The sequence below is a fragment of the Hyperolius riggenbachi genome, chromosome 10 (assembly GCF_040937935.1).
Source record: "Hyperolius riggenbachi isolate aHypRig1 chromosome 10, aHypRig1.pri, whole genome shotgun sequence".
Lineage (NCBI taxonomy): Eukaryota > Metazoa > Chordata > Amphibia > Anura > Hyperoliidae > Hyperolius > Hyperolius riggenbachi.
The window spans coordinates 84,797,116-84,824,473 of NC_090655.1; the positions used below are offsets into that span (position 1 = coordinate 84,797,116).

Consider the following 27,358-nt stretch of genomic DNA (forward strand, 5'->3'; position numbering starts at 1 on the left):
TTCCATTTCACTAAATTAATTTTACATGATTTTAATGCATGTGCTATATATGAATGTTTATAGATTTCAATAAGCCTTGGAGGAGTTTAATTGCACACTTTCAGAGAATATTAAAACTGTCTAGGTATGTTTTTTGTTTTTTTTTACTAAAATTGTTATTTTATGAGCTAACCAATCCACTTCAAACTGCTTATGTTCTGCATTATACCCGATTGAGAGTCGGAGGAATTATATTTTCAACTTCAGTTTATTTTATTTTTTTAATTGTGGTTAGCATGGAAAGGTTAGAACGGTTGTTAGAATTTTCCTCATGAGGAAATTTCTCTAAATTTTCTGTTCTCAATAAACTGGCAACAAGGACAGGAAATATGGAGTTCTTTAACAAGTACAACAACACTTTACCATGTGTTTATGCTCCTGTGGACTTCCCTTTAGCACCAGGGTTGTAGATACATGTACTGTATCTCTGCGTTCACAGTGGTGTGCGCTTGTGCACGTGATCGCAACTCACTTCCCCCATGGCAGAGTACTGATTGGGGATTAGGAACATGTGTTCCCATTCACTGATCAGAGTGCCTGTAGTGAATGATCATCCGGCATCAATGATGTCATTCACAAAATGAAAGTAAAGCATGCAGTTTTATACTACTGTTCAGTACACAGTATAGTATGGGGACATCTAGAGGCCAATAATAAAAATACACATACATATGCAAAAAATACATAATAATAAAAAATCCCCATTAATTTTAACCCCTTATTTCCTCCTCCGCTATAGTTACCAAAATAAAAAAAACTTGTTAAAGAAAAAGAAAACATTAAAAAGTCATACATAGTTATCCTAGGGTCTCAAGTTTTTTTAATATGTATGTCATAAGTGTATATCTGTGATGATTGGGGAATAATTTCCGTGGTCAGCGCACAAGATGTGCGCTGACACTATGGAAATCCTCCACAAGCGTATAAAATAACAAAACCCAGCTATGGTGCTATGCACCTGTAGAGGGAAATTCCCACCAGCAGCTGGAGCTGTGGAGTGCAGAGGAAAACACCCTCTGCACTGCCACAGATGCCAGATGGGAATTGTACGAGGTGAAGCAATATAGGGCAAGATAGCCCTTGGAGAGAGAGAGAGAGCACAGAGACAGAATGTATGTGTGTCCACCAATCTAGTCGCCACTCGGCGACGGTGAACACACAACAACGAAAACCAAGTGGGAACGCAATCGCAAGAATGGCGATTGCTAATAGCGACACCAGACTGAGTAATACAGAGCAAAGGAACAGAATAAAGACAGAACTGATAAACAGTAATCCAACACACAGGAGAAGACAGGACTAACTACACGCGGTCACCACACGTTAAGCGCAATAGCGACAAAGCACATGCGCGGCACGGTCACCACACGAGAAGCGCAATAGCAACAAAGCGTACCAACCCTAACTAACCAAAGAAGCACGAAAACAAAAGAGAACGCGAACGCTTGCTAAACGGTTACCTCACCGAGACGACAGCAAGCGTTCGGTCCAGACAGACAGACAGATGGAGCAGCCAGTAGCAACCGCTGCTCTGGCTACACTCCTAAGGCAGAATACAGAAGGAACCACTGCCTCTACCACTAGGGCGAATGCGATCCAAACAGACAGACAGATGTCTATAATAATGTAATAACTGGGACAAATGGGCAAATAAAACACGTGGGTTTTATCTACTGTAGCACATTTTATTTTAAAACTATAATGGCTAAAACTATTTTTTTTTCATTTTTTTCTTCTTCTTCCCTTTCAAATGCATATAAAATAAAATAATTCTTAGCAAAAAAGTACCACCCAAAGAAAGCCTAATTTGTGGCAAAAAGAGATCTTTTTGGTGTAATAAGTAGCAATAAAATTATTGGCAAATAAATGGGAGGAGCTTAAAATGTGAAAATTGCTCTGGTTTTTAGTTTGCCCCTTGTGTTCAGAGATTTCTCTTAATTCTTCTAATTTTTGAATGATATTATGTACTGTGGATTATTTAATCTCCAATCTGTTCATAATTTTATGTTGCGAAAGGTTATTCTAACTTTATTGCACTGTTCTCCTGAGTAGTATTTGAGAATGATGCACCCATTCCCAGCTTTACAACTCAGCCTCTCTAGAATGCTGTCATGATCTCGCCTCACTCTCGCTCCCACGGAGGTTCTGGCACTTCCAGGATGGGCACTGGGCAAATTGTTCCAATACACTGAGGACATGGTATCCCTGGTTGGAAAGTACAAGAAAAAAATCGAAAGCCCTTGATATTGTAGTATGTTGGTATCTGTGGTATTGTGTACACAAAACAAGGAAAGGTACTTTCACAATGGTGGGTTGCCACTAAGGCAACCACTGTAACAGCAGGTGGGGAGATTTACCTGACCTCACTTGGGTTAAGAAGTCGCTCTCTGAAAACAGGAAGGGAGACAGGTTAACACCCCTTCACCAAGGGTGGACTTTAATCACAGAGACGCTTTTGCTGGCTCAAGCTAAATAAGTAACAGTTGCGGTTGCATGCAGTGGGCGGGCGCGCGCACAGGGGGCATGGCAGGCGCGTGCTCGGCGGACTCGCGGCGGGCGGATCAGTGGTTACAGACCTAGCCCGTTTTTAAATGGGCTAAGGTCACTAGTCTTATATGTTTGACCCCTGGTTTATCTGCTTTTGCCTCACCTCTGGTACTTGAAATTCATCTCTGTGTTTTGACCCTGGACTGTCCAACTACTTTGCTATTAGTGGTATTTGTGTTTGGTTTTGGTGGTATCTTTCTCTTCCCTCATTCAGTCTCTATACCTTGCTCATTAAGGCCTGGGTGTAACCGTGTACTGGGTCGATGTGTCTAGTCTCTCGAGGCTGAGTGGGTATGCGCCACATAGGGTGAAGACTGTGGTGGAGATTGGGGCATAGAGAATGAACTGAAGGCAGGGAGGGGATAATGTTACCAACCTTTTGCAAATTAACCTAATTAGTTGTGAAATTACTGGTATTTAATAAACTATTATTGGATGGCCAGGAGAAGAGAGAAAATATAGTTTATGAGGGCAATATGAGAGATAAAAAAAGGAGAAATAGTAAGAGCTTGGTTGTGCATAACACAATTTTTTCAGAAGCTGCTATTCACTATTAAACAACCTTGGTTTGCCTATGATTTGTTCTACACTGAAATCGTCTACTGGTATGGTAATGGTAATTGTATTTTTTAAAGACTGAGGGATTTTTCTGGCTACAGCCTTTACAGGTTTTCTTTTTCATACCACCAAAAAGTAGGTATCATTAATGAGAGGACCACAATTTTGCTTAGACTGGGTTCACACTGGGCTGCAGCCACACCATGGATAGTCACAGTGGATCTGATGTATAATCCGCTGGGCCAATGCACTTCTGGTTTAATCTCCATTGGTGTACAATGCAATGGAGACCTCCGGAGCTCTGTCCACTGCTTGTATTATTATAAATCATGTGATATTTTGCAAAAATTACAAAGGAAGGTATATTGGACAGAATTTCTTGTATGCTTTCCTTCATTTTATTATTATTATTATTATTATTTTTGCTAAAATTATATAACATTTTACAAAAAACAAACTAATGTATATTTGTGGGTCCAATATACTTTCCTTTGTGCAAAGCTCTTATCAGTGGGAAATGGGATTAAGAGAGGGGTCTCAGTGTAGCAAGTACCTCTCCTCTCCCCATGTTTGGCACACTCTCCCCTACAACACCCAACTCATTTTCTGTTGAAAAGCACTAGTGAGAATAAATATACTCCATCTCTATAGACTTCCGTTATTGTAGTGTATCTAATGTCCAGAAAAGTTGTGCAGGATGAGATTTTGCGTTCCTTTACCACAGTGGAGACGCTAAGGGCATTCAAAATAGACATGTCTGATTTGTTGGCATATACCTTTATTCATTGAATTCCATTGCGGTAAACAATACCATTTTGTTTGAGTTGTGAACTCAGCCTCAATCACACCTTGGCTTAGTATATTGAAGGCATTCTGTTTATCAGTGAAGGGCAAGACTTAAAGAGGAACTGTAGTGAAAATAACATAATGAATAAAATTGCTTATTTTTTACAATATTCATTGGTAAATGATTTAGTCAGTGTTTGCCCATTGTAAAATCGTTCCTCTTCCTGATGTACATTTTGAGATTTATCACTTGTGGTGACATCTTGAGTCCTACCAGATGATCTGTACAAGATTTTGTTCTAGGCACAGAGGGAGATACGAGAGTTCTAAGCACAGAGGGGGAAACTGCTTGCTTGGCAGTTGTAAAAAGCTGTGTTTTTAACCACAATGCAACGAGGTTCACAATAAGTGAACTTCCATGGGGCTGGTCCTGTCAGTGGTTAGAGCACTAGTGGTGATGGCTTGACGGAGCCATGTGGAGAGACCTGGCTAGCCTTGCATGGAGGGGACAAGGAGCGAGTGCTCACAGTGTGTGCAGCTGGTGCATGGTTCCCACTGATGCTCCTGCTGGTAGATGGTACACCATTGATGGTAATTGGCCAGAGCTGTATTGGGGAGCCCAGCTGGGCTTGCATGCAGGAGGGAGGGACAAGGAGCAAGTGCTCACCATGTTTTTTCCCCCAGTAGATAATGTACCACTGTGGTTATAGAATAAAGTTGTGGGCTTTGCAATGACAGGGCACATGAGTCCAATTAAATATTTTATTAGTATTCACTTGGTAAATTAGGATTTTGGAGTAGTCTATTAAAATGACTCGCTTGACCTATACCTATACCTATTATGCCTTTGCCATGTGTACCACAATAAATTCCGATTACAGCTCTTGCTGTACTTGGCGAAATAAAGTGATTCTGATTCTGATTCTGAACCCCACTGAAATGTTATAATGTATGTTTCATCGGTTGAAAACCCTTCAAATCCAGGTTTATTAAAGCAATTCTACAGAACAAACGTTTCTAGGACAGTGCCAAAGACCGATTTCCAATGACCCAAAGTGTTTGATTGCAGATCTCACTGTTCAATTTTGTGTCTCCTCATCCATTCAAATGTAGACCTGCATCTTTGTTTTACGTCATTTTCTTGCTGCCTGTCTTAGGCCTCTTTTCCATGGGCAGTTGATAAGCAGTGAAAAGCCTCTCAGACTCTCACAACTGCTTGTTGCTGCCTGGTAACTGCTTGCTGAGCACACAGTTCTACTGCCTGTGGAAATGAGCTCTTAGTTATGCCAAGAATCTTCTGGAAAGGTACATCATTCAATGTAAACAGCAAGTGAATAACCTTTTCCACTCTCACAAATGTTTAATTACATTTGCTGTTTGACATTTTGCCACACTCTCTTTAGATTTCCCTTATCTTATTTAAGTGCTTGTAACTGGGAGATGATCCTGAAGTTTGTGTTTTGAGCAGAATTCAAAGTGCCAATGGTAATGATGGAGACTGGGAAGCAGCAAGATATCGCCAGTACATTACCAACATTACCACACCCATGTTCTTATTATGGAATGCTCATATTTACACAAGATGTACTAGGACCTATGCTGACTCAGGTCAGGATTCCAAGTTTTGACTATTCAAAAAATTAGAAAGTCGAGATGGCCTTGAATTCTGTCTTTTGACACAAATTTCCATTGACTTAAAACCAAGCCAGTCAGGGCCCGTTTCCACTATCGCGAATCCGCATGCGTTACCCGCATGCAGATTCGCACAGCCAATACAAGTGGATGGCCCTGTTTCCACTTGTCAGTTTTGCTGTGCCTTTTTCTGTGCAGGATTTTTCTGCATGGCACAGCCCTCAGAATTCGCCTGCGTGTGGAATGCAGGCGAATCGCACGCAATGTATTTAATAGGGAAATCGCATGCGTTTTCCCCATGCGTTTTTTGCCGCGAATTCGCATGCGATTTCGCATAGGTACCCATGTTAATTCACACAGGCAGTGACATGGTTAAAATCGCATCACCCTAACCTATGCGAAATCGCGGCAAAAAACGCAAGCGGAATCGCACCCGCATGTGATTTGCCTGCGGTGATTCGCCGGCGATTCCGTAACGCAATAGTGGAAACGGGCCCTCAAGCCCTTTAGTTGCTAATGAATTGGGCCTCACTGTTCCATTTTAAAGTTGTTGAAACTTTGCATGAAAAGTTGTAATTTCATCTCCCTGTTAGAGGGGCGACAAGACTTTGCCATTGGGAACTTACAGTAGCAGTGGTTTCTGCTAGCAAGTAGTGTTGGGCGAACAGTGTTCGCCACTGTTCGGGTTCTGCAGAACATCACCCTGTTCGGGTGATGTTCGAGTTCGGCCGAACACCTGACGGTGCTCGGCCAAACCGTTCGGCCACATGGCCGAACTAAGAGCGCATGGCCGAACGTTCCCCGTAAGAGCGCTGTGATTGGCCGAACGGGTCACGTGGTTCGGGCCCGAACGCGCTCTGATTGGCCGAACGGTCACGTGGTTCGGGTAAATAAATACCCGAACCACGTCATATCTCCGCCATTTGTCTGTGGGTTTAGCTTTGGGTAGGCAGGCAGGGTAGTTCGCTCTCCAGCCACGCTAGCCAGGGTCCCCCCCAGTCATTGTGTGTCGCTGCTGGGAACAGTAGTACACCGCTCGCTCAGCCACACTATATATAGCATTGTTTACTGCCACTGTGTACCTCGCTCAGCCACGCTATATATATAGCATTGTGTTTTCTGACACTCTGTGTACACGGCTTAGCCTGACTAATATAGCATTGTGTGTACTGCCACTGTGCACCTCGCTCAGCCACGCTATATATAGCATTGTGTGTACTGCCACTGTGCACCTCGCTCAGCCACGCTATATATAGCATTGTGTGTACTGCCACTGTGCACCTCGCTCAGCCACGCTATATATATAGCATTGTGTTTTCTGACACTCTGTGTACACGGCTTAGCCTGACTAATATAGCCTTGTGTGTACTGCCACTGTGCACCTCGCTCAGCCACGCTATATATAGCATTGTGTGTACTGCCACTGTGCACCTCGCTCAGCCACGCTATATATAGCATTGTGTGTACTGCCACTGTGCACCTCGCTCAGCCACGCTATATATAGCATTGTGTGTACTGCCACTGTGCACCTCGCTCAGCCACGCTATATATATAGCATTGTGTTTTCTGACACTCTGTGTACACGGCTTAGCCTGACTAATATAGCATTGTGTGTACTGCCACTGTGCACCTCGCTAAGCCACGCTATATATAGCATTGTGTGTACTGCCACTGTGCACCTCGCTCAGCCACGCTATATATAGCATTGTGTGTACTGCCACTGTGCACCTCGCTCAGCCACGCTATATATAGCATTGTGTGTACTGCCACTGTGCACCTCGCTCAGCCACGCTATATATATAGCATTGTGTTTTCTGACACTCTGTGTACACGGCTTAGCCTGACTAATATAGCATTGTGTGTACTGCCACTGTGCACCTCGCTCAGCCACGCTATATATAGCATTGTGTGTACTGCCACTGTGCACCTCGCTCAGCCACGCTATATATAGCATTGTGTGTACTGCCACTGTGCACCTCGCTCAGCCACGCTATATATATAGCATTGTGTTTTCTGACACTCTGTGTACACGGCTTAGCCTGACTAATATAGCATTGTGTGTACTGCCACTGTGCACCTCGCTCAGCCACGCTATATATAGCATTGTGTGTACTGCCACTGTGCACCTCGCTCAGCCACGCTATATATAGCATTGTGTGTACTGCCACTGTGCACCTCGCTCAGCCACGCAATATATAGCATTGTGTGTACTGCCACTGTGCACCTCGCTCAGCCACGCTATATATAGCATTGTGTTTTCTGACACTCTGTGTACACGGCTTAGCCTGACTAATATAGCATTGTGTGTACTGCCACTGTGCACCTCGCTCAGCCACGCTATATATAGCATTGTGTGTACTGCCACTGTGTACCTCGCTCAGCCACGCTATATATAGCATTGTGTGTACTGCCACTGTGCACCTCGCTCAGCCACGCTATATATATAGCATTGTGTTTTCTGACACTCTGTGTACACGGCTTAGCCTGACTAATATAGCATTGTGTGTACTGCCACTGTGCACCTCGCTCAGCCACGCTATATATAGCATTGTGTGTACTGCCACTGTGCACCTCGCTCAGCCACGCTATATATAGCATTGTGTGTACTGCCACTGTGCACCTCGCTCAGCCACGCTATATATAGCATTGTGTGTACTGCCACTGTGCACCTCGCTCAGCCACGCTATATATAGCATTGTGTTTTCTGACACTCTGTGTACACGGCTTAGCCTGACTAATATAGCATTGTGTGTACTGCCACTGTGCACCTCGCTCAGCCACGCAATATATAGCATTGTGTTTTCTGACACTCTGTGTACACGGCTTAGCCTGGCTCTATAGCATTGTGTGTACTGCCACTGTGCACCTCGCTCAGCCACGCTATATATAGCATTGTGTTTACTGCCACTCTGTGTACACCGATCAGCCAGACTATATACCGTTGTTTACTGACACTCTGTGTACACCGCTCAGCCAGACTATATACCATTGTTTACTGACACTCTGTGTACACGGCTCAGCCTGACTATAAAGCATTGTGTGTACTGCCACTGTGCACCTCGCTCAGCCACGCTATATATAGCATTGTGTTTTCTGACACTCTGTGTACACGGCTTAGCCTGGCTATATAGCATTGTGTGTACTGCCACTGTGCACCTCGCTCAGCCACGCTATATATAGCATTGTGTTTACTGCCACTCTGTGTACACCGCTCAGCCAGACTATATACCGTTGTTTACTGACACTCTGTGTACACCGCTCAGCCAGACTATATACCATTGTTTACTGACACTCTGTGTACACGGCTCAGCCTGACTATAAAGCATTGTGTGTACTGCCACTGTGCACCTCGCTCAGCCACGCTATATATAGCATTGTGTTTTCTGACACTCTGTGTACACGGCTTAGCCTGGCTATATAGCATTGTGTGTACTGCCACTGTGCACCTCGCTCAGCCACGCTATATATAGCATTGTGTTTACTGCCACTCTGTGTACACCGCTCAGCCAGACTATATACCGTTGTTTACTGACACTCTGTGTACACCGCTCAGCCAGACTATATACCATTGTTTACTGACACTCTGTGTACACGGCTCAGCCTGACTATAAAGCATTGTGTGTACTGCCACTGTGCACCTCGCTCAGCCACGCTATATATAGCATTGTGTTTTCTGACACTCTGTGTACACGGCTTAGCCAGACTATATAGCATTGTGTGTACTGCCACTCTGTGTACACCGCTCAGCCAGACTATATAGCATTGTGTTTACTTCCACTCTGTGTCTGCTGGGCCTGGGAACAGTAGTACACCGCTCACCCGCCACTGTATAGCATTGTGCTCTGTGTCGCTGCTGGGAATAATGGTACTGTATAGCATTTCTGTACTGCCACTGTACTGCTGCCAGTCAGCGTGTACTGTAAGGATAAGTGAAATGAGGAAGAAATCCGGTGAAAGAGGAAGGGGCAAGGGAAGAGGTGTTTCCCCTGACGGTTCACGTACAGGCCACAGGGGAGCACCCAAGAAAACCCACTCAATACCGCCCATGTTGTCCAGGACAACAACCCTCACAAATCCAAAAGAACAGGACCAGATAATTACTTGGATGACCTCTCAAGCGTCCAGCAGTGGGTTAAGCAGCACCAGCACATCACGCACGAGGTCCGAGTCCTCAGCCAGTTACAAGGAGCCAGTGGGCACAAAGCTGACACAACCGGCAGCGACACCACGCACACAACTGCCAGATAACCAGTCCTATGAATTACCTCAGGACACAATGGGGTATTCGCAGGAGCTATTCCCAGCCCAACAAACTTCCACCTATGAAAGGTCAATGGAGGAACAGCCAGAAATGTTGTGCCCGGATTCACAACCATTAACTGTGGGAAATGCACCGCGCACTGAAATACAAGGCGAGTCCGAGGAGGACTCGGAAACCCAAATCCCAGAGCAAGTTGGGCAGGAGGGGTTGCAATTGCAGGAGGTCGGCCGACAAGATCTGGAAGACGACGTTGGAGTGAGCTGCGCAGAGGTTGTTCTGGGGAGCTCTACTCCACGGCGGCGGCCCCCCACAATGACATATGACGAGTTTGAGGAGATGGAAGAGGAGGGTATGGACAATGTGGACAGAGACCCAGATTTTATTTGTGAACGAGAACATCGCCGTCGTAGCAGCAGCACAGATGAGTCTGTTGAAGAACCCACTGCTGCACGAGTTCGCCTTGTGCCACAAGGTAGGCGGCGCGCAATTTCAGGCACCACAAGCGTGGAAGTTAGAGTGAGAGGCAAAAGAGGAGGAAACAGAAATCGCCAGCAAGGAGGCAGGTGCTCCAAAGTCTGGGCTTTCTTTGAAGACTGCACTGAGGATGTTACCATGGCGATTTGCAAGGTGTGCAAGACTCGCCTGAGCAGGGGGAAAAGTATTAACAACCTCTCCACCACCAGCATGAGCCGCCACATGCTATCCAAACATCCCACTCTGTGGGCAAACGCGGCAGGACAGGGTACCAGCAACACTGCCTCCCTTGGGTTCACCAGACTCACCACCAGACCCGCCTCAGCAGCAGCAGTAGCCCAGCCATTGCGTGGTTCACAACATTCACAAACATCAGACGACGCTGACACTGTCACTTTCCGGAGTAGTGCTCTTGAGGTCTCCCAGTGTTCATCAAACACAACAACCAACAGCCCTTCCGTGTGCAGCGCTACGGTTCAGTTGTCTGTGTCGGAGATGTTTGAGCGCAAGAGGAAATTGCCAGCAAATGACCCCCGGGCCGTGGCAGTAACAGCCAGCATAGCCAAGCTTCTGGCCTGCGAAATGCTGCCATATCGAGTGGTGGAGACAAACAGCTTCAAGGGCATGATGTCAGTGGCCATCCCACGTTACGTGGTTCCCAGCCGCTACCACTTTGCGCGCTCTGCAGTGCCTGAGTTGCATGAGCACGTGGTCAGCAAAATAACCCGAAGCTTGAAGAATGCCGTTGCCTGCAAGGTTCACCTCACCACTGACACTTGGACGAGTGCGTTCGGCCAGGGTCGATACATCTCCCTTACCGCGCACTGGGTGAACCTTGTGGAGCCTGGCAGCGATTCCTCACCTGCTACGGCGCGGGTGTTGCCCACGCCGCAAACAGCTGCACCGCCGTCCCTCCCACTGGATAACAACAGCAGCACCTACCTCTCTGACTCCTTCTCCTCCAACGCATCTCAAAGCTGTACCTCATCCGGAAACGCTAACCCAGCAGCAGTAGGATCGTGGAAGCAGTGCAGCACAGCTGTTGGCATGCGTCAGCAAGCGTTGCTGAAGCTGATCTGCCTTGGGGATAAGCAGCACACAGGGGAGGAAATTTGGAAGGGAATAAAGGAACAGACGGATTTGTGGCTGGCACCGCTGGACTTGAAACCGGGCATGGTTGTGTGTGATAATGGGAGTAATCTCATTCGCGCTTTAAGGTTGGCTAAGCTGACACACATCCCTTGCCTGGCGCACGTGATGAACCTAGTAGTTCAGCGGTTCCTGAGGACATACCCAGGCGTGGCCGATCTTCTGTTGAAGGTGCGTCGAGTGGCCAAACATTGTAGAAATTCCAGTACTGCTTCGGGGGCACTCGCCAAGATGCAGGAGCGCTTCAATCTCCCCCACCATCGCTTGCTGTGTGATGTCCCTACGCGCTGGAATTCTACGCTGCACATGCTAGCACGCTTTTGTGAGCAGAAGAGTGCAGTGGTCCAGTACATGACGGCGCAGTACCGAGGCGCATCCGGACAGCTGCCAAGCTTCTGTGGATCCGATTGGGCCAACATGTTGGACCTCTGCCAAGTCCTCCAAAATTTTGAGCAATCCACGTTGCTTGTGAGCAGTGACAACTCTTCAGTCAGCATTACCATACCACTGCTGTGTTTACTGAAGAGGTCAATGTTGAAAATCAAGGAAACAGCTGTCATGATGCAACTGGGGGAATCTGAAGGAGAAAACGATCAGCGTGATGGTACCAACATCAGGCCATCCGCCTCAGGGAACGCTGGCCCCAGCAGCTATGACGAAGAAGAGGAGGAGGAACAGCTGGAGTTGGAGCAGGAATTTCATGCCACCACTGACGAGGGCCAGAGCGGTGCACGTTGGACTTCCACAATTCAGCGCGAATGGTCAGCAGAAGCAGACCAGGAGGAAGGTGACGACTATGATGCATCACAACAACTATCACAACGCTCACAAGAGGATGATGAGGATTCTGGTAGGACTCTTGCACACATGGCTCAATTCATGCTAGACTGCATTGAACGCGACCCACGCATTGTGCGCATTCTGGACAACACCAATTACTGGGTTTATACCCTTCTGGATCCACGGTACAAACACAATGTTCCAAAACTGCTTGAAGAAAGAGTCAGACAGGTCAAAATGGAAGAATACCAGCAGGCCCTTGTGGAGACTTTAGAGAGGAGATTGACATCCTCCCCCTCCTCTAGCCAGTTGTACGCCGACAGACTGACTTCCGCAAACCCAGGACGACCAGGAGGGCAGCAAACAACGCAAGCCGCAGCTAGTGCCCAAAAGGGAATGGTATCGGCAGTGTCCTTGGAGTGGGAAAATTTTCTGACACCCATGCAGCAGCAGCCCACTGAACAGGAAGCGTGCAGATCCACCTCCAACACCGATCGCCTGGAGAAGATGGTCAAGGACTACATGTCAGATGACGTAGCTGTGTCGAACAATCCATCTGCACCCTTCAACTATTGGGTATCGAAGCTAGACACCTGGCACGAACTGGCAATGTACGCAATAGAGGTGCTGGCTTGCCCGGCAGCCAGCGTTATGTCGGAACGCTGTTTCAGTGCTGCCGGAGGCATCGTCACAGATCGGCGTATCCGCCTCTCCACAGAAAATGCAGACCGTCTGACTCAAATTAAAATGAATCAATCCTGGATTGGAAACGACTACGCAACACTCCAGGACCCCAACCAAGTAACATGACCAATGAACATCTGGGATGGTGTAGCGTTACCGGTCCCTGTTTATTGAACCCCTCATCTGTATTACATTTATGACTGCATGGCGGCAAAAAGCATTGCTGCTATATCCGCACGCTTTTTGTCCTCATGCAAGGCCTGGGTTGTTGTGTCTCAAAAAGCATGGCCTTCTCCTCCTGCGCCTGCTCCTGTTCCATCACGTGTGCTGCTGCTGCTGGGTTAGCGTTGCCGGTCCCTGTTTATTGAACCACTTATCTTTATTACATTTATGACTGCATGGCGGTACAAAGCATGCTATCCGCACGCTTCTTGTCCTCATGCAAGGCCTGGGTTGTTGTGTCTCACAAAGCGTGGCCTTCTCCTCCTGCGCCTCCTCCTGTTCCATCACGTCTGCTGCTGCTGGGTTAGCGTTGCCGCGTGGTCCCTGTTTATTGAACCACTTATCTTTATTACATTTATGACTGCATGGCGGTACAAAGCATGCTATCCGCACCCTTCTTGTCCTCATGCAAGGCCTGGGTTGTTGTGTCTCACAAAGCGTGGCCTTCTCCTCCTGCGCCTCCTCCTGTTCCATCACGTCTGCTGCTGCTGGGTTAGCGTTGCCGCGTGGTCCCTGTTTATTGAACCACTTATCTTTATTACATTTATGACTGCATGGCGGTACAAAGCATGCTATCCGCATCCTTCTTGTCCTCATGCAAGGCCTGGGTTGTTGTGTCTCACAAAGCGTGGCCTTCTCCTCCTGCGCCTCCTCCTGTTCCATCACGTCTGCTGCTGCTGGGTTAGCGTTGCCGCGTGGTCCCTGTTTATTGAACCACTTATCTTTATTACATTTATGACTGCATGGCGGTACCTCATGCAAGGCCTGGGTTGTTGTGTCTCACAAAGCGTGGCCTTCTCCTCCTGCGCCTCCTCCTGTTCCATCACGTCTGCTGCTGCTGGGTTAGCGTTGCCGCGTGGTCCCTGTTTATTGAACCACTTATCTTTATTACATTTATGACTGCATGGCGGTACCTCATGCAAGGCCTGGGTTGTTGTGTCTCACAAAGCGTGGCCTTCTCCTCCTGCGCCTGCTCCTGTTCCATCACGTGTGCTGCTGCTGCTGCTGGGTTAGCGTTGCCGGTCCCTGTTTATGGAACCTCTTATCTTTATTACATTTATGACTGCATGGCGGTACAAAGCATGCTATCCGCACGCTTCTTGTCCTCATGCAAGGCCTGGGTTGTTGTGTCTCACAAAGCGTGGCCTTCTCCTCCTGCGCCTCCTCCTGTTCCATCACGTCTGCTGCTGCTGGGTTAGCGTTGCCGCGTGGTCCCTGTTTATTGAACCACTTATCTTTATTACATTTATGACTGCATGGCGGTACAAAGCATGCTATCCGCACGCTTCTTGTCCTCATGCAAGGCCTGGGTTGTTGTGTCTCACAAAGCGTGGCCTTCTCCTCCTGCGCCACCCTCCTCCTGTTCCATCACGTGTGCTGCTGCTGGGTTAGCGTTACCGGTCCTTTTTCCTGCAACCTCTTATATGTATTACATTTATGACTGCATGCCGACAAAAAGCATGTTACCTGTGCAAAGAAAACAGACATTTCCCGCATTTAAAAGACAGTTTTCCCTTTGAAACTTTAAAATCGATTTTCTCAAAAACTATAACCTCTTTTTGCTAAAAAATTTTTTCCTCTTGTACCCACTCCCAAGGTGCACATACCCTGTAAATTTGGGGTATGTAGCATGTAAGGAGGCTTTACAAAGCACAAAAGTTCGGGTCCCCATTGACTTCCATTATGTTCGGAGTTCGGGTCGAACACCCGAACATCGCGGCCATGTTCGGCCTGTTCGGCCCGAACCCGAACATCTAGATGTTCGCCCAACACTACTAGCAAGGAGCGAATCTACTGAAAACAGATTGGTGAATGAACAGATTTTTTTGAAACTACGTTTGGAAAATGTTTGGAATGTATAGACCAATATGGGCACGACTCACAAAGCTTTTTCACCTGTTTTTCATTGTTTTCACCTTATCTATGTTACATTTTTAACCACTTCCCGACCGCCGTATATACAATTGGCGGCCGGGAAGTGCACCCCGCAAGGACCGCCGTATAGACAAATGGCGGCGGTCCTTGTAGGGGCATGGGTGGAGCGATCGCGTCATCCGTGATGCGATTCTCCGCCTCCGCCTGGCGCCACTCACCCGCCGCAACATCCCGCCGGCCATACGGAAGCGCCGGCGGGATGTTAACCCGACGATCGCCGCATACAAAGTGTATAATACACTTTGTAATGTTTACAAAGTGTATTATACAGGCTGCCTCCTGCCCTGGTGGTCCCAGTGTCCGAGGGACTACCAGGGCAGGCTGCAGCCACCCTAGTCTGCACCAAGCACACTGATTCCCCCCCCCCCCTGCCCCAGAACGCCCACAGCACCCATCAGACCCCCCCCCCCCTGCCCACCCCCCAGACCCCTGTTTGCACCCAATCACCCCCCTAATCACCCATCAATCACTCCCTGTCACTATCTGTCAACGCTATTTTTTTTTATCCCCCCCCCTGCCCCCTGCTCCCTCCTGATCACCCCCCCACCCCTCAGATTCTTCCCAGACCCCCCCCCAGACCCTCCCCCCATGTACTGTATGCATCTATTCCCCCTGATCACCTGTCAATCACCTGTCAATCACCTGTCAATCACCCATCAATCACCCCCTGTCACTGCCACCCATCAATCAGACCCTAACCATCCCCTTGCGGGCAATCTGATCAGCCCCCACACCAATAGATCGCCCGCAGATCCGACATCAGATCACCTCCCAAATCCATTGTTTACATCTATTCTCTCCTCTAAACACCCACTAATTACCCATCAATCACCCATCAATCACCTCCTATCACCACCTGTCACTTTTACCTATCAGATCAGACCCTAATCTGCCCCTTGCGGGCACCCAATCACCCGCCCACACGCTCAGATTTCCCTCTGACCCCCCCTTATCAATTCACCAGTGCATTAATTACATCTGTTCTTCCCTGTAATAACCCACTGATCACCTGTCAATCACCTGCCAATCACCTATCACCCATCAATCACCCCCTGTCACCCCCTGTCACTGCCACCCATCAATCAGCCCCTAACCTGCCCCTTGCGGGCAATCTGATCACCCACCCACACCATTAGATCGCCCGCAAACCCGCCGTCAGATTACCTCCCAAATGTATTGTTTACATCTGTTATCTTCTCTAAACACCCACTAATTACCCATCAATCACCCATCAATCACCCCCTATCACCACCTGTCACTGTTACCTATCAGATCAGACCATAATCTGCCCCTTGCGGGCACCCAGTCACCCGCCTACACGCTCAGATTGCCCTCAGACCCCCCCTTATCAATTCGCCAGGGCATTATTTACATCTGTCCTTCCCTGTAATAACCCACTGATCACCTGTCAATCACCCATCAATCACCCCCTGTCACTGCCACCCATCAATCACCCCCTGTCACTGCCACCCATCAATCAGCCCCTAACCTGCCCCTTGCGGGCAAACTGATCACCCACCCACACCAATAGATCGCCCGCAGATCCGACATCAGATCACCACCCAAGCGCATTGTTTACATCTATTCTCTCCTCTAAACACCCACTAATTACCCATCAATCACCCATCAATCACCCCCTATCACCACCTGTCACTGTTACCCATCAGATCAGACCCTAATCTGCCCCTTGTGGGCACCCAATCACCCGCCTACACGCTCAGATTGCCCTCAGACCCCCCCTTATCAATTCGCCAGTGCAATATTTACATCTGTTCTCCCCTGTAATAACCCACTGATTACCTGTCAATCACCTGTCAATCACCTATCAATCACCCATCAATCACCCCCTGTCACTGCCACCCATCAATCACCCCCTGTCACTGCCACCCATCAATCACCCCCTGTCACTGCCACCCATCAATCAGCCCCTAACCTGCCCCTTGCGGGCAATCTGATCACCCACCCACACCAATAGATCGCCCGCAGATCCGACGTCCGATCACCTCCCAAGTGCAGTGTTTACATCTGTTCTCTACCCTAAACACCCACTAATTACCCATCAATCACCCCCGGTCACTGCTACCTATCAGATTAGACCCCTATCTGCCCCTAGGGCACTCAATCACCCGCCCACACCCTCAGAATGCCTTCAGACCCCAGCCCTGATCACCTCGCCAGTGCATTGCTTGCATCTATTCCCCCCTCTAATCACACCTTGAGACACCCATCAATCACCTCCTGTCACCCCCTAGCACACCTACCCAGCAGATCAGGCCCTAATTTGCCCCGTGTGGGCTCCTGATCACTCGGCCAAACCCTCAGATCCTCCTCAGACCCCCTTCCGATCACCTCCCCAGTGCATTGATTGCAACTATTTTCCCCTCTAACCACCCCCTGAGACACCCATCAATCACCTCCTGTCACCCCCCTAGCACTCCTATCCATCACATCAGGCCCAATACAACCTGTCATCTAAAAGGCCACCCTGCTTATGACCGGTTCCACAAAATTCGCCCCCTCATAGACCACCTGTCATCAAAATTTGCAGATGCTTATACCCCTGAACAGTCATTTTGAGACATTTGGTTTCCAGACTACTCACGGTTTTGGGCCCGTAAAATGCCAGGGCAGTATAGGAACCCCACAAGTGACCCCATTTTAGAAAAAAAGACACCCCAAGGTATTCTGTTAGGTGTATGACGAGTTCATAGAAGATTTTATTTTATGTCAAAAGTTAGCGGAAATTGATTTTTATTGGTTTTTTTTCACAAAGTGTCATTTTTCACTAACTTGTGACAAAAAATAAAATCTTCTATGAACTCGCCATACACCTAACGGAATACCTTGGGGTGTCTTCTTTCTAAAATGGGGTCACTTGTGGGGTTCCTATACTGCCCTGGCATTTTAGGGGCCCTAAACCGCGAGGAGTAGTCTAGAAAACAAATGCCTCAAAATGACCTGTGAATAGGACGTTGGGCCCCTTAGCGCACCTAGGCTGCAAAAAAGTGTCACACATGTGGTACCGCCGTACTCAGGAAAAGTAGTATAATGTGTTTTGGGGTGTATTTTTACACATACCCATGCTGGGTGGGAGAAATTTCTATGTAAATGGACAATTGTGTGTAAAAAAAAATCAAACAATTGTCATTTACAGAGATATTTCTCCCACTTAGCATGGGTATGTGTAAAAATACACCCCAAAACACATTATACTACTTCTCCTGAGTACGGCGGTACCACATGTGTGGCACTTTTTTACACCCTAAGTACGCTAAGGGGCCCAAAGTCCAATGAGTACCTTTAGGATTTCACAGGTAATTTTGCGACATTTGGTTTCAAGACTACTCCTCACGGTTTAGGGCCCCTAAAATGCCAGAGCAGTATAGGAACCCCACAAATGACCCCATTCTAGAAAGAAGACACCCAAAGGTATTCCGTTAGGAGTATGGTGAGTTCATAGAAGATTTTATTTTTTGTCACAAGTTAGCGGAAAATGACACTTTGTGAAAAAAAAAACAATTAAAATCAATTTCCGCTAACTTGTGACAAAAAAATAAAAACTTCTATGAACTCACCATACTCCTAATGCATAGGTTCTCAAAGTGGGTGCCGCGGCGCCCTAGTGCGCCGCGGGCAGTTTGCAGGGGTGCCGCGGCTGGGTGTCCTTGCGTGCTGGAATCACAGCTACGCCTGTGTCCCTTTGTGGAGCTGATTGTTTTTTTATGAATGGCCAGCGTAGCCACGTGTGTGAGAGTCTTGTGTGTGTGAGCTGTGCCGCCCCTCGCTCTCAGAGATCTCTGATTGGACGGCACGTCATCAGTGGGGGATGCTCCGGAGATCAGCGCCGCGCTGATCAAAGCAGAGACTCTTCACTCCCGGACTTCTGGCTATCGTCTGTCCCCAGCAAAGAGCGGCGCGCAGAGAACAGAAAAGTAAGGTTTCCTACTGCTTCCTGGTTGGGGAAGAGGGTCGGGGGGTTGGGTGTGCTGGGCTAGCATGTCTAAGATGCCCAAATATTTGTCTGATATTGCCTGGTTGGTGAAGGAGGTTTTGGTGATGCATGTTTACCTGGGGAGTGGGTTGGGGGAGGCCACGTGGGGGGGGGGGGGGGGTAGAGTGGTATGCTGCCAGCCAGGTTGCATTTTGTGGGGGTTATGTGCTGCCAGCCAGATTACATTTTGTGGGGGTATCTGCCGCCAGCCAGATTGCATTTTGTGGGGGTTATGTGCCGCCAGCCAGATTGCATTTTGTGGGGGTTATGTGCCGCCAGCCAGATTGCATTTTGTGGGGGTTATGTGCCGCCAGCCAGATTGCATTTTGTGGGGGTTATGTGCCGCCAGCCAGATTGCATTTTGTGGGGGTTATGTGCCGCCAGCCAGATTGCATTTTGTGGAGGTTATGTGCCGCCAGCCAGATTGCATTTTGTGGGGGTATCTGCCGCCATTTAACTACTTGATGAATTATCATGAGGCATGTAACTACTTGATTATTTTATCTAAAATGTATCTGGTCAGACCTAATCTCTGTGAATAACACCGCTACTTATTTTGTGTTTTTTTTTTTTTTTTTTAAAGGGAACCTTAACCGGCGAGGGAAAAAAAAATCACTTACCTGGGGGCTTTCCCAAGCCTCCTGCAGCCGTCCGGTGCCCGCGCCGGTCCTTCGGTGCCCTCCGGTCTCCCTCCGCCGCTAAGTTTCGTTTTCGGACGACTGCCAGTCGTCCTCGGGCCTCTTCCGCATTCCTCGTCGTAAACTGCAGTAAAGCGCGTCCGCATGACGCCAAACGTGTCATGTGCATGACGCCAAACGCGTCATGCGGACGCGCTTTACTGCAGTTTACGACTAGGAATGCGGAAGTGGCCCGAGGACGACTGGCAGTCGTCCGAAAACGAAACTTAGCGGCGGAGGGAGACCGGAGGGCACCGAAGGACCGGCGCGGGCACCGGATGGCTGCAGGAGGCTTGGCAAAGCCCCCAGGTAAGTGATTTTTTTTTTCCCCGCCGGTTAAGGTTCCCTTTAAGTCTGCCCATTATTATTATTATTATTATTTAGTATTTATACAGCGCCGACATATTACGCAGTGCTGTACAGTGTATATATATATATATATATATATATATATATATATATATATATATATATATATATTGTCTTGTCACTAACTGTCCCTCAAAGGAGCTCACAATCTAATCCCTACCATTGGCATGACCACGCCGATGTTCCAGTGCGTGGTGACACCCATTTATTTTTGCTGCGGCGCGCTGAACCTTCCTTGGTGGGCCCTTAGTGTCCCAGTCCGACCCTGCCAGCATGTGATGATATCGGGGGGGGGGGGGGGGGGGGGGTAGGGAGTTGCTTGATGTTTGGCTCCATACATGGTGTTTACTTGGGGGGGGGGGCATTTGGGGTTGAGTCTGCTTGCTCTTTGGCCACACAAATTGGGCTTGATTCATCAAGCGGCGTCATATAGCATTACACGCGGTGCTTAAAGGGAAGATCCGCGCTGCCCAAAAAAACCAAACTGCACTTACCTGGGGCTTCTTCCAGCTCCTGGCAGTCGATCGGTGCCCTCGCCGCAGCTCCTCTCACTCCCGGTGTCCAGCGGTGAAGAAGCTGACCTCGCCAGGTCGGCTTCCGGGTCGGCTTCCTGTGCGCTCCAGGGCGCGGGTCACGTGGGGTACGTGATGTCATCGGGTCTCTACTGCGCAGGCGCAGGAGTTCTGCGCCTGCGCAGTAGAGACCTGATGACGTCATGTACCCCACGTGACCCGCGCCCTGGAGCGCACAGGAAGCCGACCCGGAAGCCGAGGGCACCGATCGACTGCCAGTAGCTGGAAGAAGCCCCAGGTAAGTGCAGTTTTTTTTTTTTGGGCAGCGCGGATCTTCCCTTTAAACTTGCACACACTGTGTTACCTGTGTGTTACCTGTAGGGCTGCTCTGAGGCCTCACACGCAGGCTCAGACAGGCCCGGCGGGAGCTCGGGTTTTTGCCTGGTAGGCCTCTTGCCCCTGGGGGCCCCAGTGCTGAAAAGGAGGGGGCACAGCGCAGGAAGGGGGGAAGTGGACACAGAGTGGCGGGGAGGGGGGGAAGCCTCCCCCCTCTTCCTCACCTAGGGCCCGCTCCTTCCACGCTCTCCCCACCAGAATTGCAGCTAGCCAGCGGCAGCAGCGGGGAACAGCTTACCGAGAGATCGATAGCTCTGCGTGCCGCTGCTGGTCTGGTCTTCTGCACTGACACAATCCAATCACACTCTCACTGTACTTCCTGTGAGAGAGTGATTGGACAGTGCAGTGCAGAAGACCAGACCAGCAGCGGCACGCGAGATGGTATGATTCTCAGTAAGGGATTCCCGCTCGCTGCCGCTGCTGGGTGCAATTATAGAGGGGGGAGCGTGGAAGGGAGGGCCCTAGGTGAGGGGGTGGGGCTTCCCACCGCTCTGTGCCCACTGCCCCCCTTCCAGGCTGGGGGCACTTATAGACCTGCCTACCTAACTGGGGACGACACTTGTAGACCTGCCTACCTAAACTGGGGACATCTATAGACCTGCCTACCTAAACTGGGGACACGTATAGACCTGCCTACCTAAACTGGGAACACGTATAGACCTGCCTACCTAAACTGGGGACACCTATAGACCTGCCTACCTATACTGGGAACACGTATAGACCTGCCTACCTAAACTGGGAACACGTATAGACCTGCCTACCTAAACTGGGGACACCTATAGACCTGCCTACCTAAACTGGGGACACCTATAGACCTGCCTACCTAAACTGGGAACACGTATAGACCTGCCTACCTAAACTGGGAACACGTATAGACCTGCCTACCTAAACTGGGGACTCCTATAGACCTGCCTACCTAAACTGGGAACACGTATAGACCTGCCTACCTAAACTGGGAACACGTATAGACCTGCCTACCTAAACTGGGGACACCTATAGACCTGCCTACCTAAACTGGGGACACCTATAGACCTGCCTACCTAAACTGGGAACACGTATAGACCTGCCTACCTAAACTGGGAACACGTATAGACCTGCCTACCTAAACTGGGGACACCTATAGACCTGCCTACCTAAACTGGGAACACGTATAGACCTGCCTACCTAAACTGGGGACACCTATAGACCTGCCTACCTAAACTGGGGACACCTATAGACCTGCCTACCTAAACTGGGAACACGTATAGACCTGCCTACCTAAACTGGGGACACCTATAGACCTGCCTACCTAAACTGGGGACACCTATAGACCTGCCTACCTAAACTGGGGATATCTATAGACCTGCCTACCTAAACTGGGAACACGTATAGACCTGCCTACCTAAACTGGGAACACGTATAGACCTGCCTACCTAAACTGGGAACACGTATAGACCTGCCTACCTAAACTGGGGACACCTATAGACCTGCCTACCTAAACTGGGGACACCTATAGACCTGCCTACCTAAACTGGGAACACGTATAGACCTGCCTACCTAAACTGGGAACACGTATAGACCTGCCTACCTAAACTGGGGACACCTATAGACCTGCCTACCTAAACTGGGAACACGTATAGACCTGCCTACCTAAACTGGGGACACCTATAGACCTGCCTACCTAAACTGGGGACACCTATAGACCTGCCTACCTAAACTGGGAACACGTATAGACCTGCCTACCTAAACTGGGGACACCTATAGACCTGCCTACCTAAACTGGGGACACCTATAGACCTGGCTACCTAAACTGGGGATATCTATCGACCTGCCCGTCAGGCCCTCTCTTTTTTGGGAAATCTGCTGACCATCTGAATGCATTTTGTGGGGAAATATACTACACATGACCTCACTCCAGCGCTGTCACCAGCCATCCGGCCTGCACCTGCCAGAGAGCCTCCATCCGGCCTGCACCTGCCAGAGAGCCTCCATCCGGCCTGCACAAGCCAGAGGGCCTCCATCAGGCCTGCACAAGCCAGAGGGCCTCCATCAGGCCTGCACAAGCCAGAGGGCCTCCATCAGGCCTGCACAAGCCAGAGGGCCTCCATCAGGCCTGCACAAGCCAGAGGGCCTCCATCAGGCCTGCACAAGCCAGAGGGCCTCCATCAGGCCTGCACAAGCCAGAGGGCCTCCATCAGGCCTGCACAAGCCAGAGGGCCTCCATCAGGCCTGCACAAGCCAGAGGGCCTCCATCAGGCCTGCACAAGCCAGAGGGCCTCCATCAGGCCTGCACAAGCCAGAGGGCCTCCATCAGGCCTGCACAAGCCAGAGAGCCTCCATCCGGCCTGCACCTGCCAGAGAGCCTCCATCCGGCCTGCACCTGCCAGAGAGCCTCCATCCGGCCTGCACCTGCCAGAGAGCCTCCATCCGGCCTGCACCTGCCAGAGAGCCTCCATCCGGCCTGCACCTGCCAGAGAGCCTCCATCCGGCCTGCACCTGCCAGAGAGCCTCCATCCGGCCTGCACCTGCCAGAGAGCCTCCATCCGGCCTGCACCTGCCAGAGAGCCTCCATCCGGCCTGCACCTGCCAGAGAGCCTCCATCAGGCCTGCACAAGCCAGAGGGCCTCCATCAGGCCTGCACAAGCCAGAGGGCCTCTATCTGGCCTGCACAAACCAGAGAGCCTCCATCAGGCCTGCACCAGCCAGTGAGTCTCCATCCGGCCTGCACCTGCCAGAGAGCCTCCATCTGGCTTGCACAAGGTGGTCATGGGCTACTTGGAGAGGGAGTGTTTCCTCATTAAAGGAGGTAATTTCCTCAACATATTATTGATGCTACATGTGGCTTATAATATGTCTTCAAGTTCAATGTATACAATTTGGCAACATTTGATGTGTAATATGGCTACTATTGTTCATACCCAGACCCACAAGAATATTTTTGCTTATCCTTTTGCAGATTTCTCACGCATTGCAACGTCAAGACAAGAAACACAATTATACAAAATCAAAAACTGTGCTTAAAAATGGAAAGGTTTTTGAACTTCAATAGGAAACACGGGAATGGAGACAAAGATTGTGAACCACAGACTAGTGGTGGCAAAGGTGTGAAGAGACGTAAATGTCGGAAATATGACGACTCCTATCTAAACTTTGGTTTTACTTCAGTGGAGATCCATCAAGAAGAGCGTCCGCAGTGTGTAATATGTCTCAAAGTTTTGGCTCCAGAGTGCATGATTCCTAGTAAACTAAAACGTCACTTGGAAACAAATCATCCTAATGTGGCTAATAAATCTTCTGATTTTTTTGCAAGAAGATTAAGTGACATACAAGAACAAAAGAAAACATTTTTGAAACAAGCCTCAATACCAAAAAATGCCTTGCTAGCCTCATACAAGGTAGCATATTTAGTGGCAAAGTGTAAAAAGCCCCACACCATTGCAGAGGATCTGATTTTACCAGCTGCTATGGAGATGGTCACACTTATGGCTGGAGAATCTACAGGAAAACTGCTTTCCAAAATACCTTTATCCAACAGTACTGTTAGTCGGAGAATTGAATGCATGGCCGAAGATCTCAATGATCAAATTACTGAAAAAATGAAGGGAAAGGAATTTGGATTACAGCTTGATGAGGCAACTGACAGCCACAAAGATGCTCATTTGATCTGCTATGCAAGATTTATTGATGAAGACAAAATCATGGAAGACCTCCTGTTTTGTAAAAGTATTACGGCAGGTATAAAGGGACAAGACTTGTTCAATATTCTGGACACTTTTATGAGTGACAACAACCTGGACTGGACAAAGTGTGTTGGAGTTTGCACGGATGGAGGTCGTTCTATGTCTGGCTGTTATGGAGGCTTACAGGCACTTGTAAGAAATAAAGCTCCTGATGCACTCTGGACCCACTGTGTTATCCACAGAGAAGCACTTGCCTCAAAGCAACTCAGTCCTCCACTTAACCTAGTAATGGAAAATGTCTTAAAAGTTGTAAATTACATTAAAACTCGACCACAGAAAGCACGTTTTTTTAAAAAAATGTGTGAGGATATGGGATCTGAGCATACATCCTTATTGTACTACTGTAGCTCACGATGGCTCTCTCGTGGCAATGTACTGTCTCGTGTTTTTGAATTGCGTCAAGAACTCTACTCCTATCTTGAAGAAGAAGATCATGAGTGTGGCAGACACTTCTTAGATACAGGTTTCTTGGCAAAATTAGCATACTTGTGTGATGTCTTCCAAAAATTGAATGTTTTAAATCTCTCCCTACAGGGAAAGAACACACACATTCTGAAACTTTCTGAGAAGATATCAGCATTTAAAAAAAAATTAATACTTTGGAGGAGGAAATTAGAAGAAAATGATTGGAAGGACTGTTTCCCATTGATGCATGATTTCATTACATCCAATGACCTATCCTTGGACCATGAACTGAAATGTGTTTTTGAATACCACCTCACACAGCTCAGTTACTGGTTTGAAAAATACTTCCCAGAAGATTGTAATAAATATGCATGGGTCCAAGACCCATTTCGGAATGAGATTCCATCAGATTTTACTTCTGCCGAACAAGAAAGTTTCATTGAATTGTCCTGTGACATAAATTTAAAAGCCAAATTTTCTCACATGGACCTAACTGATTTTTGGATAACAATTGCTAATGAATATCCCCTACTGAGTGCGAAAGCCAAGCGCATTTTAATTCCATTTGCAACCTCATATCTATGCGAGGCTGGTTTTTCAGCAGTTGCTGTGATTAAGAGCAAGTATTGTTCAAAACTTGAAGTGGAAAAGGAAATGAGGCTGGCTGTATCAAATCTGATTCCAAGGTTTGAAAAGTTGTGCAGTGCCCAACAGGCTCATACTTCTCATTAGGTAAACTAAAGTGGTTTGTTAACATGTCTACCTCTCTGTCCGACACCCCTTGTTAACATTGTATGTTTTCTATTTATTGTCCAGTGCTGTTTAATAGTAATATGTCCGCACCTATAAATACAATAAATACAATAATTTTACCAAATCGAATTATGTGCAATTTTTATATGTATACTTTTCAAGCCACTGTAACTTATACTAGAACAAATACTAACTGGTGTTGTGTCATAACAGCATTTCGGTATTTGGTTTTGTCAAGGGGTGCCTTGAAAAAATTTCAAAGTCACCAAGGGTGCCCTCACCTGGAAAAGTTTGAGAACCACTGTCCTAATGGAATACCTTGGGGTGTCTTCTTTCTAGAATGGGGTCATTAGTGGGGTTCCTATACTGCCCTGGCATTTTAGGGGCCCTAAACCGTGAGGAGTAGTCTTGAAACAAAAATGACCTGTGAAATCCTAAAGGTACTCATTGGACTTTGGGCCCCTTAGCGCAGTTAGGGTGCAAAAAAGTGCCACACATGTGGTATCGCCGTACTCAGGAGAAGTAGTATAATGTGTTTTGTGGTGTATTTGTACACATACCCATGCTGAGTGGGAGAAAGATCTCTGTAAATGGACAATTGTGTGTAAAAAAAATTAAAAAATTGTCATTTACAGAGATATTTCTCCCACCCAGCATGGGTATGTGTAAAAATACACCCCAAAACACATTATACTACTTCTCCTGAGTATGGCAATACCACATGTGTGGCACTTTTTTGCAGCCTAACTGCGCTAAGGGGCCCAAAGTCCAATGAGCACCTTTAGGCTTTACAGGGGTGCTTACAAATTAGCACCCCCCAAAATGCGAGGACAGTAAACACACCCCACAAATGACCCCATTTTGGAAAGTAGACACTTCAAGGTATTCAGAGAGGGGCATGGTGAGTCCGTGGCAGATTTCATTTTTTTTTTGTCGCAAGTTAGAAGAAATGGAAACTTTTTTTTTTGTCACAAAGTGTCATTTTCCGCTTACTTGTGACAAAAATTAATATCTTCTATGAACTCACTATGCCTCTCAGTGAATACTTTGGGATGTCTTCTTTACAAAATGGGGTCATTTGAGGGGTATTTATACTATCCTGGAATTCTAGCCCCTCATGAAACATGTCAGGTGGTCAGAAAAGTCATAGATGCTTGAAAATGGGAAAATTCACTTTTTGCACCATAGTTAGTAAACGCTATAACTTTTACCCAAACCAATAAATATACACTGAATGTTTTCTTTTAATCAAAAACATGTTTGTCCACATTTTTCGCGCTGCATGTATACAGAAATTTTACTTTATTTGAAAAATGTCAGCACAGAAAGTTAAAAAAATCATTTTTTGCCAAAATTTGTCTTTTTTGATGAATATAATAAAAAGTAAAAATTGCAGGAGCAATCAAATAGCACCAAAAGAAAGCTTTATTAGTGACAAGAAAAGGAGCCAAAATTCATTTAGGTGGTAG

General features: G+C 47.9%; 1 protein-coding gene across 1 annotated transcript; it reads left to right on the forward strand.

Annotated features, from left to right (window-relative positions):
* The first annotated feature begins 24,014 nt into the window (after positions 1 to 24,014).
* On the forward strand, positions 24,015 to 25,868 carry LOC137536694 (zinc finger BED domain-containing protein 5-like). Its single transcript, XM_068258924.1, has one exon. The coding sequence runs from the start codon at positions 24,015 to 24,017 to the stop codon at positions 25,866 to 25,868; it is 1,854 nt and encodes a 617-aa protein (XP_068115025.1).
* The last annotated feature ends 1,490 nt before the right edge of the window (positions 25,869 to 27,358 follow it).